The 20,866-nt window shown below is 45.8% G+C and overlaps 1 protein-coding gene across 5 annotated transcripts in view; it reads left to right on the top strand.

Annotated features, from left to right (window-relative positions):
- The window catches only part of FNDC3A (fibronectin type III domain containing 3A), a 591,400-nt gene that overhangs the window by 536,700 nt on the left and 33,834 nt on the right, over nucleotides 1-20,866 (top strand). For all 5 annotated transcript variants that reach the window (XM_063952008.1, XM_063952009.1, XM_063952010.1 and 2 more), the window contains 4 exons: nucleotides 3,650-3,763; nucleotides 7,574-7,723; nucleotides 7,837-8,120; nucleotides 9,198-9,410. In XM_063952008.1, coding sequence (XP_063808078.1) covers nucleotides 3,650-3,763; nucleotides 7,574-7,723; nucleotides 7,837-8,120; nucleotides 9,198-9,410 — 761 coding nt within the window. The remainder of the gene's footprint in view (nucleotides 1-3,649; nucleotides 3,764-7,573; nucleotides 7,724-7,836; nucleotides 8,121-9,197; nucleotides 9,411-20,866) is intronic.

Here is a 20,866-nt window from a genome sequence, read left to right as displayed (position 1 = left end):
CAGTTGGCCAAAACCATGTGCACTGCAGGGGAGGCAGATATAACATTTGCAGAGAGAGTTAAATTTGGGTGGGTTATTTTGTTTCTGTGCAGGGTAAATACTGGCTGCTTTACTTTTACACTGCAATTTAGATTGCAGATTTAACTCACCACACCCAAATCTATCTCTCTCTGCACATGTTATATCTGCCCCCCCTGCAGTGCACATGGTTTTGCCCAACTGCTAAAAAATTTCCTGCTGCGATCAACTTGGAATTACCCCCTATGTACACTAACTATAACATCCTCAACCTGTCACCATAAGAAACTATCACACACCTCCCCCAACTATACCTATCTCTCTCTTCTTCTGCTTCTACTAGCTGGTGACATATCCCCAAATCCAGGTCCCATCCACATACCACGCTCATATTCAGCTGATTCACAATGGAATATAAATCCAACAAACCTTATCAACATCACATGTCTCCCATCTCCCTCCAAGTCACTAAAATGTGCTTTTTGGAATGCACGCTCTGTTTGCAACAAATTAACATCTATTCATGACCTTTTCATTGCAAAAAAACTCAACTTGCTATAACAGAAACATGGCTCACGCAATCAGACTGTCACATGGTGGCCTCCATTTCACACACACCCCCAGGCCTGGTAACAGTAAAGGAGGTGGGGTTGGAATATTACTGTCCAATTCTTACACACACATTGTTTTACCACCTGTTCCCTCACTCGCATTTACATCATTTGAAGTACATTCTATTAGGATTTTCACCCCTTTCTCTCTGCGTGTTGCAGCTATCTATCGCCCACCTGGGCAACCCAAAAGTTTCTGGAAGATTTTTCTGCTTGGCTCCCTCAGTTTTTATCCTCTGACATCTCCACCATCAATATGGGCGATTTCAATATCTCTATTGACAGTACACAATCTCCCCATGCCTCCAAACTACTCTCTCTAATCTCTTCTCTTGGCCTCTCCCATTGGACTGACTCCCCTACTCATCAGGAGAGTCACTGCCTTGATCTTGTATTCACCAGACTATCCTCTGTTTCTGAACTTACTAACTCCTTTCCCACTCTCAGATCACAGCCTTATCACCTGCATGCTCTCCTCCATTACTTCAAACTCAATGTCCCTGAAGTCTACCAAGCCGCCTCTAACCCACAGAAATATTAACGCTATTAATTTTCAACAACTATCTACCTCACTGCTCTCACCAATTTCTACATTCACCTCTCCAGAGACTGCTGTATCACACCTTAACCAAACTCTAGAAACAGCACTTGTGGAAGTGGCTCCAGCAACCCACGGCACTCTAAATACACAAGACATCTACAAAAACTGTCACGTAAAGTAGAACGCCAGTGGTGTAAATCTCGTACATCAAGTGACTTTCTCACATATACGACCATGTACCACTCTTATTGTGATGCTCTGGACACGGCCAAACATATTTCCAATCTCTCATCTCTGCTCAAGCCTATAACCCCAAGCGACTTTTTAATACATTTAAATCACTTCTTGTTCCTCCCTCACCCAACCCACCAGCCACTGTCAGTGCGCAATATCTTGCTTCCTATTTCAAGGACAAGATTGATAAGATCCGAAATTAAATGGCATGTTCTTCCACAGCCAGTGACCTGCTCAATTCCCTGCCTGAACCCTCTAATACCTTCTCTTCATTTGATCCTACAAATTAAGATGACGTATCTGCACTCTTTTCATCTGCCTACTCTACTACCTCTCCCTTTGACTCTATACCCTCACAAATTAGTAAAGCTCTCTCTGTTGTGCTCATCCCAACCTTAACTAAAATCTGTAATCTCTCTCTGTCTACTGATATCTTTTCTTCTCTGTACAAGTAGAGCAGTGATTACTCCCATTCTGAAAAACAAAACTCTGACCCTAACTTTTACTCAAACTACTGTCCCATCTCTCAGCTCCCATGCCCCTCCAAGCTACTTGAGAGACTTGCCTACTCTAACCTCACACACTTTCTTAACTCACACAGCCTACTGGACCCACTTCAGTCAGGATTTTGTGCCCAACACTCCACAGAGACAGTACTGACTAAGGTAGTGAATGATTTGGTCACTGCTAAATCTAAAGGCCATTACTCACTACTTATTCTCCTTGATCTCTCTGCTGCTTTTGACACTGTTGACCACTCTCTTCTCATACAAACACTACAATCCCTAGGTATTCAAGACACAGCACTTTCTTGGTTCGCATCCTACCTATCTAATCGCTCCTTCAGTGTTCGTTTCTCTGATTCCACCTCCTCTTCGCTACCTCTCTCAGTTGGAGTACCGCAAGGCTCAGTCTTAGGTCCTCTGCTTTTTTCTATCTATACCTCATCTCTTGGTAAACTAATCAGCTCTTTGGGATTTCAGTACCATCTCTATGCGGATGATACCCAAATCTACCTATCCTCCCCAGATTTGTCACCATCTGTATTGGGCCGTGTCACTGAATGCCTTTCTGCCATTTCATCTTGGATGACATCTCGCGACCTCAAACTTAATATTTCCAAAACAGAATTAATTATATTTCCTCCAGCCAATAGTAGTTACCAACCTGATATCTCTATCACTGTTGATAACTCAGCAATCATCCCTACCCCACAAGCTCCCTGCCTAGGTGTCATTCTTGACCCTGAACTGTCCTTTGTTCCACACATTCAATCTGTTTCAAGACCATGTTACATTCATCTAAGGAACATATCCAAAATACGACCATATCTTACACAAGACACAGCAAAAACTCTAATCCATGCTCTCATTATATCCCATAATGATTATTGTAATAGTCTCCTGACCGGTCTTCCCAAACATAGGTTCTCACCACTACAATCCATTTTGAATACAGCTGCGAGGCTAATCTTCCTCGCTAGACGTTCGTCTGCAGATCCGTTCTGTCAGTCCCTCCATTGGTTACCGGTATTCTACCGTATTAAATATAAAATACTTTTACTTTCATACAAGGCCATTAACCAAACTGCACCAACATACATCTCTTCACTCATCTCAAAATATCTCCCTACCCGACCTCTCCGCTCTGCACAAGACCTGCGTCTCTCATCCACACGCATTACTTGTTCACACTCAAAATTACAAGACTTTATCTGGGCTTCACCCACTCTGTGGAATGCACTCCCACGCACAGTAAGACTCACCTCTAGTCTCCAAACCTATAAACGTTCCCTGAAAACTCACCTCTTCAGACAAGCCTATCAAATTCCAGACCCACCCACATAACCTTCAATGCTTCCTTATCTAATTACATCCTCTCTGTACAGTCCACATAACATCACATATCTTGACTTTCTTTGCTCTCACACCCTCCTGATACTTGGTCAACATTGCAGGGTGATCATATCATACAAACCATTAAGAACCTAGCAATCTGGTGGACCATTATGCAATAGGTAGCACCTATCCTGTGTATCAATGCCTATTTCCCTATAGATTGAAAGCTTGCGAGCAGGGCCTTCCTACCTCTATGTCTGTTTTTTACCCAGTTTTGTTCTATTACTGTTGTTCCCCAGTTTTGTTCTATTACTATTACTCTAATTGTAAAGCGCAACGGAATATGCTGCGCTATATAAGAAACTGTTAATAAATAATAAATAAAAAAGTTTGTTTTTATATTTTAGTTTGGACCATTTTCTGAAAAGTGTGAAATCACAACGGCACCAGGAGCACCCGATCAGTGCAGACCCCCTCAGATAACATGCAGATCTGCAACATGTGCCCTAATACACTGGGAGGTAAGATGAGACACTACAGTCCTGACAAAGTGTGTGCTGGCTTTATTGTACTGTATCAGAATTGTTGAGTCCATATTTGGCTATAAAAACTCTCATGAAACTGTGTAACAACTGTCCATATTTAGGGACGTATACTTTGTAAAAACAATGGGCATAACCCAGGGGCAGATTAAGGGGTCAGGCCAACCCGTCTGCACATTATTATTGGCTGCTAAATCTGCTCTCCCTACATGAGGCTTCTAGTGACACTCCACCTCTTCAGCTACTTCCTCGTCTGGGCTCTGGACTGCACTTGTGCCCTCTCCAAAGACTCCCCTGATGCATCATGGGGGATCCTGTGTCTAAATAGCAGCAGGTGAATTGGTGCACTGTGGAGATCGATGAAGGGGGTCCTGTATGCCACCCCCAGTGAGTTGTCCCCCTAGGCACATGCCTCACAACATGACTTGTGGGAAATCCACCACCTGCATGACAGAGGTACACTGTTTCTAGTGTTCTTTCATGGTAAAACTGACTGAACATGTGGTTGTCTTACAAAGATGCATTATCCTGGTATTAAACTCACAACATTGTAAAGTGCCCATCCGACATCTCCTTTAGGGGGAGATGTACTAAGCCTTGAAAAGTGATAAAATGGAGAGAGGTAAGTACCAGCCAATCAGCTCCTAACTGCTATTTTTCAAACACAGCCTGTAACTTGGCAGTAAGGAGCTGATTGTCTGGTAACTTATCTCTCTCCACTTCCAAGCCTTAGTACATCTGCCTCCTAGTCTTATTTGGATGAATTTTTTTTTTTTTTTTATGTTTTGCACAAGTGTACAACCATGAGCTCTGCTGTCCTTTTCCAGCTATTTCTAGTAGTAGCTAAAATGAGCTTTTCAGCTCTAAGCCCTGTTGCTTGCACTGGTTTGTTCGGTTTTGTTTTTACTGATCGGGTCTTTTTGTTGAGCAGCATTTTTAGAATGTGAAACCAGCTTCCTCAATTGGCTTTTTTACTCGTGGGAATACAATACATTGCATCAGAAGTTTTCACTTACTAGCTTGAGAATATTCTTTTTGTACTCCGTGTGAGATAACAAAATAAGTCACATGCAGGGAGATTCAACTAAGCACAAAGTCCCATAGGAGCCTTGTGGAATGTTATAACATGCTAACACATTGCTTATGTGACAAACAAAAATAAGCAATGTTAGCATTACTGTAGTGTCCTGAAGTGAGTGCCAGAAGCATGTCCCACAAGGCTGACAGGACCTTGCGCTTAATTCTGCCCCATGTAGTTTACTTTACAGCTGCTATTAATTTCACATACTATATTTTCATGTTTGTGTTTGTATCCACCAGTAAAACTAATTGCATTTAAACGACAAGTATCCCCATAGTACTTATTAATATGCCGCAACAGTCTGATTTTTCAGTGAAAAAAGATACTGGGAGTTATTATTTTACTTAATTCAGTTCTTCATTTCTGGTAATATGTTATATATAGGGGTGTATTCAATAAGTTTCGGAAGCTGCCGGCTTGTTGGAAAGACGGCAGCTTCCGACAGGTTTAGGTCGGAAGGGGTTCCGACATATTCAGCACTGGCTATTTTTTTCCGACAAGTCGGATATCTTTTTTTTAAAGTCGGATTGACATTGTCGGAACCGGGGAGATGAGACGCGTGAGGCGGCCGGGGAAGCAGCGTGTGAGAAGGCCGGAGGTGCAGCCGGAGGAGCCGGGGACGACGAGCATGTGAGGCGAGGAGCAGGGACGGATGAGTATTGGCAGTGGCAGCAGCAGCACGGACCGGTGCTCAGCAGCTCACTGACAGTTGTCGGGAGCGGTCTGATCCGACAGTCGGATTTGTCCGCCCCATTGAATACTCACGTGTCGGGAAAGGACCCGACAGGTATTGAATACACCCCTAAATGTTTATAAGTACCGAGATAGTGCCACCTGTTTCTGAAAACCTTCAGTTTTAAACCATATAGGAAGAATCAGGGCATTAATCATCACTGGTGATACCCGCACAGACCTAAAAAGAAGGGTACACACTGCTTCATAGTCTAATTCCTTTATAAGTGCTGTAATAGGAACTTGAGCTCTTTCAAATGTATTTATAAAAGTCCAGGGTCTTCCCCCTCTGTACTCCATTAGCTGCCTAGGAATAGTTACTCCATCACTTAAGCTGGACATACACGTACAGATACAATGCATGTCAGATCAACAGGCAGGGACGGATTATAGGAAGAACAACAGGGGTGGTCGCCCCTGGCACTGCTATTAAATCCAGTGGCACTGCTATTAAAACCGGAGCACAGCATTTAGCTGTGTCTCCGGTCTCCCCACCTCTTGGGCGACTCAGCTGTTCCTTAACAGTGGTCGCTGAGGAGCTTCTCCCTACACAGTCAGTCTCGCGGTATACTGAAGCAAAATCCTGCGAGACACTGTTCCAGAACTGCCCGCGGCTGTTGCGATGCTGCTGAAGGAGCTGACTGAGTAATTACTAAGTAAGATGCCAAGGCGCCATTTTTCTCAGTGAGTTCCGACATCAGCGGCGCCAGGTGGCAGCTTTGCTTGGTCGGGTTACCCGGACTGCACCTTTCCTGTGTTGCAGCCATTGACAGAGCGTTGGTGCAGTGCTGCCTGGACCAGGCAATGCACACTGCACAAATTTATAATGTGAGTTTTGCGTAGCTCTGCCTCTATAGCCTCTACTGTAAACCCTTTCTGTTAGAAATACAGGTTAAAGTATCAACACCTTTGTACACCCCATATCTGACTGTCTTACATCATTTTCTCCTTACTATCACTTGTATGAGAAAGTGATATGGAAGATGTAAATGGGTTTTATCCATAATTCAGTTCTGGATGAGAGCCACTGCATGATAAATCTGGCATTAATATACAGTAGCTATTTTAAATATAGAGGATAACATAAACGTATTTACCATATGGTCTCTCCAAATAAAATGTTTATTCAGATAAAACACTTTACATTTCTTATTTGGAAGCATGGAATTTACTCTGCTGTTAATATATCATTGGCTTATTTATTACTGATACCAGTGAGGTCTTACCGTAGCATTCCTTCACTTTGATAATTTTATTGATAGGAGGCCCCACAAGTTTGTTGCCCAGGGGCCCCCACAGACCTTAATCTGGCCCTGCTGACAGACATTTTATCTGGCATCCTGCAGATATTGTGGCCATACACCGTCAGATCTCTCACAGTGTATTGTGCTTGATATCAGCGCTCCTCCACTGGGGAGGAGACCTTTTTCTGTTATTCCCATGCGAAGGAATAGGGAACTGTCAGTCGGGCGGCTGCGGCATTGCATGTACTACCGGAATTTTAGCGAAGAAATTATCGCACTAGATGGACATGCTGGATGATCCAACATGCCAGATCGGTCGCCCACATACACTCAATTATCTGGTTGATCTGCCAATATCAGGTGGATCGGCCAGATAATTATAGCGTGTAGGCTCAGCTTTAGGGACGCTTAGCTGCTGATCCAGTGCATCAAATCATGGCATCTGCAATACTGTCTTGGATGAGCATGGAGTTTTACAATCCCCATCATGTCATGACTCAAGTGAATTGGTGAACAAATAAAGCTTTCCTACTGTCCTGTAAGAGCTAACCAGCCAATGTAAGAACGCAATAGTAAAGTATTTCACATATAAATAATTTTGTAGGGTACTGTATGTATAGTTTGTTGCCTTATATAGCCTTTTCAGTACTCTATACAATTACATTATTATTATTATTATTATTATTATTAGTTTCTTTTTTGTCATTGCTCTCTGTTTTATTTACCGTACAGGCTCCAAACAACAACGGTGCAGAGATAACGGAATACAGGGTGGAGTGGGGCGGCATGGAGGGCTGTATGCAAATCTGCTACTGTGGACCGGGTTTTACCTATGAAATGAAAGGCCTTTCGCCAGCCATTGTCTACTACTGCAGGGTTCAGGTAAGTCCCCACGTTTTACCAATGGGTTCTTTCTTATGCTTTCACCCAAAGAGATCCTTTTTTCTCTTAATTGTGTGTTTTATATTGTTTGTACTCTATTCCACTGCTTGCAGGCTGTGAATGTTGCCGGTTCAGGCCTATTTAGTGACGTTGTGGCGTGTCTGACTCCTGCTTCTGCACCGGCAGCAGTGACAAACCTCTGGGCAATGAAGGAAGATGAAGTAGACAGCCCACATTACTCTCCTTCCACCTGCCTAGCTATACAGTGGGAGAAACCATGTGACCATGGCTCAGAGATTACTGGCTACAGTATAGACTATGGAGACAAGCAGACCATCGTGGTGGGAAAGGCAGTGAGCTACATTATAGAACACTTACAGCCAGACACTACATACAGGTAAATGTCACATAACGCAATCCTATGGTCTAAGCTTTTTTACATGGTCCCAATAGTTATTTGTGGCCAAAGAATGAAATGTGAGGGCCAAAATATTGTCTCTCTGTAGGTGCAGTGTCCTTCTCCTGGGAAGTCTAATGGCGGTCAGTGGGGAAATGTTGCACCTTTATTATAACGTTCCTGACAATAATTGTGTCAGACCTTGGATATTCCCTATCCAAAGGAGAGAAGTATCTGATAACATGTCAGGGCTGCACTTAGAACCTGTTATACAGGTGGACACTATTTGCACTGCTGCTGGGTCTTTGGACGCCTCAGTGATGCACAAATATGTTAATGCCACAGAAGGAGTTTGAATAAAAACAAACGCCTTCTGTCGGCATTGCAGATCTGAGTGCTCCATCCGAAGACGCAGCACCTAGCCCACCATTGCAAACCATTGGTCGCAATGGTCGCAGTCATTGCCCATCTGAGAACAGTATATCCAAGCTTGCTCAGAATGGCAAACGGGTCTCCTCCTAAATCTTTGCAGGAACACGCAGATCCCGGCTTCAGCACTCCAAAAAAAGAGGTGCAAAATTCCAGCCCCCCTTGCCCCCCCCCCTCCCCCCCCCCCCCCCCCCCCGTTTTAAGGAAACGCAGCCAAGCGCCACCCATTCTCCTCCCTCTGTCAATCTTGCTGCGGCTTAGAGGGCACTGCAGGTCATGTATATGTGCAGAACGGCCATGCGCATGTGCAGTCCCCATCCCCGCCGTCAGAGTTGTAGTGAATCAGACGCTTAGTACATGACAGTAAACACAGGCAGCAACTATGCAGTGATGTTTCTTTTCTTTTTTTTCTTTCTTTCTGTATTCTGACTGTTTCTGTATGTTGCCAAAAGAAAAAATCTATTTATCCTGAAGAAAATATATAACACTAGCTTTGCTAAACTCTTAATTGTATTGCAAAATGGTCTGGGTGTTAAAGCACAAAACACCGCCACTGAGGGTTTGCTACAACAACCTTTTCCAATGTTGGCTTTATTTTAATGATTGACAATCTTCTGTTGACACGTGTGTTCATTTGTTTATTGCTAGAATACGGGTTCAAGCCCTTAACAGTCTGGGAGCTGGTCCCTTCAACCATTCTGTAAAACTGAAAACCAAACCCCTTCCCCCAGAACCACCCCGTCTGGAATGTGCTGTGTACGGTCACCAGAGCCTTAAGCTGAAGTGGGGAGATGGTGCGCCCAGAGCTATTTCTACAGACTCCATTCAGTATCAGCTTCAGATGGAGGACAAGAGCGAAAGGTAAGAAGTAAAATCTACCACACTCATACCTACAGAAGATCATTGCAATTTCTAGATCTCGTGTTCAATTTTACTGGCTCAGTAAGATTGAGAATATGTTTTAACCATGTACTAATATTATTTTCCAAAAACCACTCAGAAATTACATTTTTTTTTAATTATCGAATGTTAACAACATCTATTTAAAACATATCTAAAACATTTTCATTTAATAAAAAAATAAATTTTATATACAGTATACATATATATATATATATATATATATATATATATATTATAAACAAATGTCAGCTTCTCTCTGCAACCGTGGGTCGTACACAAGCAAGGTAAGAGGGCTACACAGTGGGGGGTGCTGCTGGGCCCGGCAGGCACTGGGGTAGGGAACTAGGAAGCAGGGGAGACTGGAGGTCCCTCTGAGAGTGGCAGCTGCTAGAAGAATTCTCAGCCAGCAGCCGCACAGCGGGCGTTTCTGACTGGTTGCATCAGATGCGTCCATGTCATGGAAAGCCCAACCAGGTGTGGTCTGATCTGAAGCGACCACGTCAGGCAAGAGGTTAAGATGTGGTTTACTTCTGGATATATGAAATCATTGTTTGCATCCATAAACTGAACAAAATATGGTGCTGCCCACAAAAGTTTCTGAGGCAGCAGCAGACATTTGGATAAATACATCAGGTATTTAATCAAGTGCCTCCATTCTGCATACCGGTCACACCCCCTTTCTGATCTCACCAGACAGCTGTGGAGAGGTCTACTTTGGTGGGCAGCACATTGGGAGTATATTAGAATATGTATTAAGAATTGGAAAAGCAACCTTGAGGCTGCATGGTGTGAAGCGTAATTTCATAAATGTTGTTAAATATGTAAGTGTTAGTAGTATCATTGTGATAAACATATGCAAATTATTGCATTGTGTGTTGGTTTAGATACTTAGTTGTTTATAAATGATGTACAGGTATAGCATTTGTTTATCTGTACACCATTACACTATATTGTAGAATCACAAAGATTATTATTATTACCTGTTATTTATATAATGTACACACATTCTGCAGCGCTTTTACAGAGATTATTCGGCCATTCACATCAGTCCCTGCCCCAGTGGAGCTTACAATATGATAACAATATAATTAGATTGTAGTTCATACACTTGCTATTGCCACCCACTTCACCTCCAAATCAATTCCATCTGCTGTGACATGTAATCTACAGATTGTAATTATGTAAGTTGTGAACTTGTCTATTACAATCCTCCTGGATCACTACGTATTATGAAATTGGATTGTATGTTCTATACTATGCACGGAGCAATCCTTTTGGTAAATAGGAAACAATGACAATAATCTATTATTATTGTCATAATTTCTCATACGTCCTAGAGGATGCTGGGGTCCACTTCATGACCATGGGGTATAGACGGTTCCGCAGGAGCCATGGGCACTTTAAGACTTTTCAAAGGGTGTGAACTGGCTCCTCCCTCTATGCCCCTCCTCCAGACTTCAGTTTTAGAAATGTGCCCAGGCAGACTGGATCCAGGGGAGCTCTACTGAGTTTCTCTGAAAAGACTTATGTTAGGTTTTTTTATTTTCAGGGAGAACTGCTGGCAACAGTCTCCCTGCTTCGTGGGACTGAGGGGGCAGAAGTAGGAACCAACTTCCTAAAGAGTTTCCTGGCTCTGCTTCTGGCTGACAGGACACCATTAGCTCCTGAAGGGTACTGAATGCTAGCCGTGTCTAGATGCTCACTCCCACAGCACGCCGTCACCCCCCTCACAGAGCCAGAAGTCAGAAGACAGGTGAGTGTTAGAAGATGGATCTTCAATCAAGACAGTGACGGCTAAAGGTGTCGCACGGCTTGCGGGAGCGCAGCGCGCCATTGCTGCCCACATACACAGGCACTGCAGGGCGCGGGGACGCCCTGGGCAGCATAAAACCTTATAAACTGGCTAAAAGGGCACAGCCCTACCCCCGCCAGTATAAATATTATGTGAAAAATCTCTGAGGAGAAACGCGCCATTGCGGGGGCGGAGCTTCCTCCTCAGTCAGCCAGCACACTGCTCAGCGCCATTTTCTCTCTATCCTCGGGCTGCAGAGACAATGCTGGTCCTCCTCCACTACTGAATACAAGTGTCAGGGTGCAAAACAAGGGGGGGCACAGTGAATTTGGTGCTTTACAGGGTGTATTTACATTATAAAAAGCGCTTGTGTCAGTGGGCATTTTGTGTTCACAGACATTGTGTACTGGCGCTGGGGTTGTGAACTGGCTGCTCCTAACTGTGTCCTTCTGACAGATTTTACTGTGGTTCTGTCCCCTATAAGTCCCAGTGTGTCTGTGGTGTGTGTTGTTGTTATGCACACCAGTGCCAGCAGGAATGTACTGGTGTCTGAACGGAGAGGGATGCAAAACAAATGAACTCACAGACAGACTGGGGAATATGACATTACATACACAGAAGGTGATAGGGTAACAAAATAAACACAAAGTGAACAGAGAAGCCCAAAGGCTAAGAAACTGGGTGTCTCCCTAGTATTAGGAATGCTCAGATGGAAAGAAGCGAGATGTTGTGATTTAATACGTAGAGAACCCGAAATGCTGTTGCTAAGGGCAACAGCAAAACCCTAAAGGGTTACCAACGGGTGCGGCAGTGAACTCCTTGGTCAGAGATGGAATAATAGACACAAGGAGAGTCTCCACAATCCTAGTCCTCACTTGCAGTGCACTGGTTCAGCTTACTGCCACTAAACTGACACCTGAACACCTTGCACAGTGAGAAAGGATTTTGGCAGGCAAGTCTGAGAATACAGCCGCAAACTTGCTAGGTTCACAGAGTAGCAAAAGAACCCCAGCAGGTTAAACGACTGACTCCAGTCTTACTGCTAGGTCTGGATTGGCAGAGTGTAATACCAAATCCCAAGGCCTATTTGCAGTAAGCAACAAACAAATACAAAGTTTACACAATACTAGCTAGCTTTCAGGAACTGACTAACCAACAAAGATTCAGCAGCATCTGCCTAACCTGAGAAGAGGGTTTATATAGCAGGTGCTGTCCACGCCCCACTCAGACCTCACAGACTGTGAGCACAAAAACCAGCACCGGATCCCCTGCCGTGCACAGAGCCTGTAACCACTGCACAGCAAAAGACCCAAACCGGAGTATCAGCTACGCTCAGGTTACTCCGCTAGCACTTGTCTCCCGGTTGCCATGACGACGTGGCAGCACAGAGCAGGAGACCCTAACAGTACCCCCCCCTCTGACGAGGGGTCAAAGAACCCCTACCACCGGGTTTATCGGGGAACTGCGAGAAGAAAGAGCGTAACAGTCTGGGGGCATGAAGATCACAACTGCGCACCCACGACCGCTCCTCCGGGCCATACCCCTTCCAGTGCACCAAAAATGACAGCCGACCCCGAACCATCTTGGAGTCAAGAACCCTTTCAACCACAAACTCCCTCTGGCCACGTATCAGAAGAGGGGAAGGTCTTCCACTGGAAGAAGGATTACTAATCGCCCGTTTTAAAAGGGAACAATGAAATGTTTTATTGATACCCAAAGAACGGGGTAGATCTAACTGAAATGCCACCGGATTGATAACCCTAGTGATCTTATAAGGACCGATGAACCGGGGGCCTAACTTATGAGATGGCTGTCTCAACTTCAAATTCTTGGTAGACAACCAGACGAAGTCTCCTAATTTGAAGCTGCAGGGTCTTTTCCGCTTATCAAAAACCCTTTTGGTCACTAATGACACAGACACAAGGGCTTTCTTCACTTTCCTCCAAATACCTCTAAGGACCGAAACCACAGAGGAACCACCAGGCGTGGAGTCCAGGGGGTCAAAAGAATTGGCCTTAGGATGATGCCCATACACACAAAGGAAGGGAGAGATCCCTGTAGCAGAGTGAGCCGCGTTGTTATAGGCAAACTCCGCCATGGACAGATGAGCAACCCAGTCAGTCTGACACTTGGAGACATAACACCTGAGGAACTGCTCCAAGGACTGGTTCACCCTTCAGTCTGCCCATTAGACTGCGGATGGTAGCCTGACGACAAGCTGACAGAAATCTGGAGATCGGAACAAAATGCCCTCCAGAATTTGGCCACAAACTGGGATCCGCGGTCAGAGACCACATCAAGTGGCAACCCGTGGAGGCGCACAACATGCAGCATAAATAATTCAGACAGGCGTCTGGCCGATGGCAGCCCAACCAATGGAACGAAGTGCGCCATCTTCGAAAACCTGTCAACGACAACCCAGATGGCTGTCATCCCCGAGGATTTGGGCAAGTCCACCACAAAATCCATTGAAATGTGGGTCCATGGCTTAGATGGAATAGAGAGTGGATGTAATGGGCCAACAGGAACCCCTCTAGGAGTCTTATTTCGGGCACAGATGTCACATGCCCGAACCCACTGATCCACATCCCTAGCCACCGAGGGCCACCACACCGCCCTAGATAGCAACTCTCGAGTTCTAGCAATACCCGGGTGACCTGCCGACTTCTTGGCATGGAATTCCAGGAACACTCGCTGTCTTAACCTAGGAAGCACAAACAAAAGACCTACCGGAAGGTCTGGAGGAGCCTGCTCCTGTGCTCTAAGGACTAATGACAAGAGGTCCTGGGTAATGCCCACTTTAATACATGATGGGGACACAATGGGCAATGGCTCCTCGGTGGTCTCCTGGATTGGAGCAAAACTCTGCGAGAGCGCATCAGCCTTGATGTTTTTTGACCCAGGGCGATATGTTATCAAAAAATTAAAGCGAGCAAAAAACAAAGGCCATCGTGCCTGCCTGGCATTGAGGCGCTTCGCTGACTCTAAATATGCCAAATTCTTATGGTCGGTGAGAATTGAGACCACAAACTTAGCCCCCTCAAGCCAGTGTCTCCACTCCTCGAGTGCATCCTTAATAGCCAACAATTCCCGGTTACCCACGTCATAATTCATCTCGGCAGGCGAAAATTTACGGGAAAAGTAAGCACAGGGATGAAGGCGATTATCAGACACCCCCATCTGAGAGAGCACTGCCCCAATACCCATCTCAGAGGCATCCACCTCCGCCACAAAAGGACGCTCTGGATCTGGGTGTCGCAGCACCTTGGCTGAGACAAATGCCCTTTTGAGACGGGCAAAAGCCACTTTGGCCTCACAAGACCAGTGAGCAACATCCGCCCCTTTCTTAGTGAGTGCCACCAAGGGCGCCACTATAGACGAAAATCCAGCGATAAAACGTCTATAAAAATTCGCAAAGCCCAGGAAACGCTGAAGCGCCTTCAAACTAGTGGGCTGCACCCATTCCAGGACTGCCTGTACCTTGGAACCCTCCATTTGGAAACCTTCTGGGGAGATAATATATCCTAGAAATGCGATTTGCTGAACTTCAAATTCGCACTTCTCCAGCTTCGCCCCAAGCCGGTGGTCTCTGAGTTTCTGGAGGACTAAGCGTACATGCTTCCGATGTTCCTCCAGGGAATGGGAGAAGATTAGGATGTCATCTAAGTATACAACTAAGAATCTATCCAAATATTCCCTGAGCACATCGTTCATGAAGTCCTGAAAGACTGCCGGGGCATTACAGAGCACAAAAGGCATCACCAAATATTCATAATGCCCTGAGTGGGTATTAAAAGCAGTCTTCCATTCATCCCCCTCTCTTATTCGGATTAGATTGTACGCACCGCGTAGGTCAATCTTAGAAAAAATGGTGGCAGTACGAAGCTGGTCAAACAAGACCGAAATGAGAGGCAGTGGGTATGAGTTTTTAATCGTGATACGGTTCAATTCCCTGAAGTCGATGCAGGGTCGCAACGAACCGTCCTTTTTACCCACGAAGAAGAACCCCGACCCAACTGGAGACTGTGAAGGTCTGATAAATCCCTTAGCCAAGTTCTCCTGAATGTACTCTGCCATAGCCTGAGTCTCAGGACGTGACAGGGAGTACAACCTGCTCTTGGGAAGCTTAGCATTCGGCAACAAATCAATGGCACAGTCATAGGGGCGATGAGGAGGTAGTACCTCTGCAACTCTTTTGGAGAACACGTCCGCAAAATCTGCATAACATCCTGGCAATCCTGGCAAACTTAGCTGCGAAAGCCTGACTGGAAGGCTCAAGCAACTCCTGAAACAATCAGTACCCCAACTAAGAATCTCCCCAGAGACCCAGTCAAATTGAGGATTGTGGGCCCTTAACCAGGGTAACCCCAACACCAATGGGGCAAAAGTACAGACAGTCACATAAAAGGACAATTTTTCAGAGTGTGTGGCTCCAATAAACAAAGAAATCTGGCTAGTGCAAGAGGTAATTTTACCCTGGGATAATGGTTCCCCGTTTAACCCACAAATCTCAATTTCCGATGCCAAGGGTACTAAGGGAACAGAGTGTTTCAGGGCGAATTGGCGGTCCATAAAAACCCCGTCGGCCCCATTGTCCACAAAGGCCTCAGTCTTGACAGTTTGACCGAGGATCTTCAAGGTCACCGGAATGATAAAAGTCTTCTTGGGAAATTCTGACTTCTGGCCTGACAGGATATTTCCCATCACCCTCAGGCCCTGAAGTTTTCCGGCTTTTCTGGGCATGATACTACCACATGACCTTTATGCCCACAGTACAAACATAACCCCTGCTGTCTCCTCCGCATCTTCTCATGCGAGGAGAGGCGGGTAGCCCCAATCTGCATAGGCTCCTCGGAAAATTCCTCAGAGTCTGAGGTTCCCTTGGGAAAGAAGGAAACCTCGGTCTCCCTTTCAAGCCTGCGCTCTCTCAGCCGTCTATCCACCCGAATGGATAACTGCATGAGCTGATCCAAGCTATCAGGCAGGGGATATTGTACCAGTTGGTCTTTTAACTGGTTAGAAAGACCTCTTCGGTACTGGTGTCTCAGGGCTGGGTCATTCCACTGGGTATCATGGGCCAACCTCCGAAACTCCGTACAATAAACCTCAACTGGCCTTCGCCCTTGCTTAAGGATCGAAATCTGAGCCTCGGCTGAGGCCGTCTTGTCAGGGTCATCATACAACATGCCCAGTGCCGTAAAAAAAGCATCAACACTTTTAAGCGACGGTCAGGCTGCAACCCATATGCCCAGACCTGTGGGTCTCCTTGTAGCAAGGAAATCACTATGCCTACCCGCTGAATCTCCGACCCAGAAGACTGAGGCCTAAGCTGGAAATATAGCTTGCAGCTCTCCTTGAAACAAAAGAACTGCGAGCGATCTCCAGAAAAACGATCCGGGAGATTTACTTTCGGCTCCTTAACCCCTGAAGGTACTGCTGCTGCGGGAGCTCCGCCAGCGGCCTGCGAGGTGTGCATTTTAATGGACAAATCATTAAATTGTCGAGTCAGGACCTGCACCTGATCGACCACCTGTTGCAAAGTATTTTGAGGGGTATGCTCCATATTCCCACAAAATTTCAACAGGAGTATTAGGCTGCTGAATATGTTATGCACACCAGTGCCAGCAGGAATGTACTGGTGTCTGAACGGTGAGGGATGCAAAACAAATGAACTCACAGACAGACTGGGGAATATGACATTACATACACAGAAGGTGATAGGGTAACAAAATAAACACAAAGTGAACAGAGAAGCCCAAAGGCTAAGAAACTGGGTGTCTCCCTAGTATTAGGAATGCTCAGATGGAAAGAAGCGAGATGTTGTGATTTAATACGTAGAGAACCCGAAATGCTGTTGCTAAGGGCAACAGCAAAACCCTAAAGGGTTACCAACGGGTGTGGCAGTGAACTCCTTGGTCAGAGATGGAATAATAGACACAAGGAGAGTCTCCACAATCCTAGTCCTCACTTGCAGTGCACTGGTTCAGCTTACTGCCACTAAACTGACACCTGAACACCTTGCACAGTGAGAAAGGATTTTGGCAGGCAAGTCTGAGAATACAGCCGCAAACTTGCTAGGTTCACAGAGTAGCAAAAGAACCCCAGCAGGTTAAACGACTGACTCCAGTCTTACTGCTAGGTCTGGATTGGCAGAGTGTAATACCAAATCCCAAGGCCTATTTGCAGTAAGCAACAAACAAATACAAAGTTTACACAATACTAGCTAGCTTTCAGGAACTGACTAACCAACAAAGATTCAGCAGCATCTGCCTAACCTGAGAAGAGGGTTTATATAGCAGGTGCTGTCCACGCCCCACTCAGACCTCACAGACTGTGAGCACAAAAACCAGCACCGGATCCCCTGCCGTGCACAGAGCCTGTAACCACTGCACAGCAAAAGACCCAAACCGGAGTATCAGCTACGCTCAGGTTACTCCGCTAGCACTTGTCTCCCGGTTGCCATGACAACGTGGCAGCACAGAGCAGGAGACCCTAACAGTTGTGCACGAGTGTCACATGTCTGAGGCAGGGAGTTCTTCCCCTGAGGAAGCCATTTTAGGGACACAGAGTTGTAATGTGGGGGCGCTGCCGGCACACCAAGAGCCTGCATCGGTGAAAGAAATACATGATAGTGTGCATCATATCAATAGGAGATTAGATAAGTCTGAATCTCATGCAGAAAGCTGGAGAAAATCTGTGGAAGATGTGATTTTTCAGGGTTCTGTTCTCCCATCCGCAGGTGACCCCTCTGGGTCACATAAGAGACCGTTTGCAAATATTGTAAATACTGATACCGACACGGACTCTGATTCCTGTGTCGACAATAGTGACTCCAGGGAAATAGAACATAAATTGTCGAAAAATATACAATATATGATTGTGGCTATAAGGGAAGTTTTGGAAGTTACAGAAGCCCCTCCTGTACCTTAGGAGAAGGCCTATTTCTATAAAGAAAAGAAATCTAAGGTTACTTTCCCTCCTTCCCACGAGCTAAATACTCTTTTTGAAGGGGTGTGGGTGAATCCGAAAAATAAATTTCGTATTCCCAAAAGGATTCAGATGGCTTATCCTTTTCCTTTAGAGGACAGAAAAAAATGGGAGTCACCCTCGGTGTTAGACAGCGCACTGTCTAGATTGACAAAGAAGGTGATTCTCCCTGCACCTGGGACAACTTCGCTAAAGGAGCCAGCAGACCGTAAAATGGAAACTACATTAAAATCCATTTACGTTGCCAATGGTACACTGCTCAGGCCCACGATTGCTTGCGCATGGGTGAGTCGTGCGATTGAAAAATGGTCAGACAACTTGTCATCAGAAATTGACACGATTGATAAAGATGAGATACTCCTAAAGTTAGGTAATATAAAAAACGTAGCCGCATACATGCTAGAAGCGATGAAGGATATTGGACTTTTGGGTTTAACACCCGCTACCATGGCAGTATCAGCTCGGCGAGCGTTGTGGATTCACCAGTGGAACGCGGATGCAGATTCCAAAAAGAATATGGAGGCTCTCCCATATAAAGGTGAGGCCTTATTTGGTGTTGGGCTGGATGCGTTAGTCTCGGCGGCTATCGCAGGTAAGTCGACATTTTTGGCTTATGCTCCTGCACCGGCAAAAAAGACACATCAAGCTTACATGCAGTCCTTTCGGCCCAACAAATACAAAAAGGCCAAAGGTTCCCCCTTCTTTGCAGGTAGAGGAAGGGGAAAAGGAAAGAAGTCCACAGCGCCTCCAGGATCCCAGGAACAGAAGTCAACCCCTACTTCTGCCAAATCTACAGCATGACGCTGGGGCTCCCTTGCGGGAGGCCGCTCGGGTGGGGGCATGTCTGAAACTGTTCAGTCAAGGTTGGATTAAATCTGGCCTGGACCCATGGGTTTTACAGATAGTATCCCAGGGGTACAAGCTGGAGTTTCAAGACGTCCCCCCATGCCTATTTTTTAAATCGACCATGCCAGCTTCTCTTCCAGAAAGAGAGGCAGTAACAACGGCAATTCAAAAATTATGTCAGGTCATAGTTCTGGTACCTGGTCCTGGTACCCTTGTCACTACAAGGAGAGGGGTTTTATTCAAGCCTCTTTGTAGTTCCGAAGCCAGACGGCTCGGTCAGACCGATTTTAAACCTAAAAAATCTTAATCTCTACTTGAAAAGGTTCAAGTTCAAAATGGAATCACTGAGAGCAGTGATTTCCAGTCTGGAAGAGAGGGACTTCATGGTGTCAGTAGACATAAAGGATGCTTACCTGCAGGTTCCAATTTATCCTCCTCACCAGGCTTATCTGAGGTTCGCGGTTCAGGATTGCCATTACCAATTCCAGACGTTGCCTTTCGGTCTCTCTACGGCGCCGAGGGTATTCACCAAGGTGATGGCGGAGATGATGGTCCTCCTTCGTCAAAGAGGAATCAATATAATTCCTTATCTGGACGATCTCCTGATAAATGCGAGATCCAGGGAGCAGTTGCTGCAGAACATCACACTCTCCCTGTCCATACTCCAACAACACGGTTGGATCATACATTTTCCAAAATCACAGTTGGAACCGACGACAAGATTGTCTTTTCTCGGGATGATACTGGACACAGAAGTTCAGAGAGTATTTCTTTCAGTGGAAAAGGCTCTGGAAATCCAGAGAATGGTCAAACAGATACTGAAACCAACATGTGTGTCGATCCATCAGTGCACTCGGTTGTTGGGAAAAATGGTGGCGGCCTACGAGGCCATGCATTTTGGCAGATTCCATGCCAGAGTATTCGAGTGGGACCTGTTGGACAAGTGGTCCGGATCCCACCTACACATGCACCGGAAGATAATCCTGTCATCCAAAGCCAGAATTTCGCTCCTTTAGTGGCTACACAGTTCTCACCTACTGGAGGGACGCAGGTTCGGGATTCAGGACTGGGTCCTGGTAACCACGGATGCAAGTCTCCGAGGCTGGGGAGCTGTCACTCAGGGGGATAGCTTCCAAGGAAAATGGTCAAGTCAGGAAGCCTGCCTTCACATAAACATGCTGGAATTGAGAGCCGTTTACAACGGCCTTTTACAAGCGGTACATCTTCTTCAAGATCATCCCGTGCAGATCCAGTCGGACAATGTAACAGCAGCCGCGTACATAAACAGGCAAGGCGGAATGAAAAGCAGAGCAGCAATAGCAGAGGTGTCAAGGATTCTCCTCTGGGCAGAAAGACATTAAGAGCTCTGTCGGCGATTTTCATTCCGGGAGTGGACAACTGGGAAGCAGACTTCCTCAGCAGACACGATCTCCATCCAGGAGAGTGGGGCCTCCACCAAGAAGTCTTCACAGAGGTGACAAGTCTCTGGGGAGTTCCTCAAGTAGACATGATGGCATCTCGTCTCAACAAGAGTCTTCAGAGATATTGTTCCAGGTCGAGAGACCCTCAAGCAATAGCAGTGGATGCACTGGTGGCCCAGTGGGTATTCCGGTCGGTGTATGTCTTCCCTCCACTTCCGCTGATCCCAAAAGTTCTCAAGATAATAAGAAGAACAAGAGTTTGAGCAATATTCATTGCCCCAGACTGGCCAAGGAGGGCTTGGTACCCAGATCTTCAGGAGTTGCTCGTAGAAGATCCTCGGCCTCTTCCTCCTCGAGAGGACCTGCTA

The sequence above is a fragment of the Pseudophryne corroboree genome, chromosome 2 (genome assembly GCF_028390025.1).
Source record: "Pseudophryne corroboree isolate aPseCor3 chromosome 2, aPseCor3.hap2, whole genome shotgun sequence".
Classification (NCBI taxonomy): Eukaryota; Metazoa; Chordata; class Amphibia; order Anura; family Myobatrachidae; genus Pseudophryne; species Pseudophryne corroboree.
This window is presented reverse-complemented; position numbering and strand designations above follow the sequence as displayed.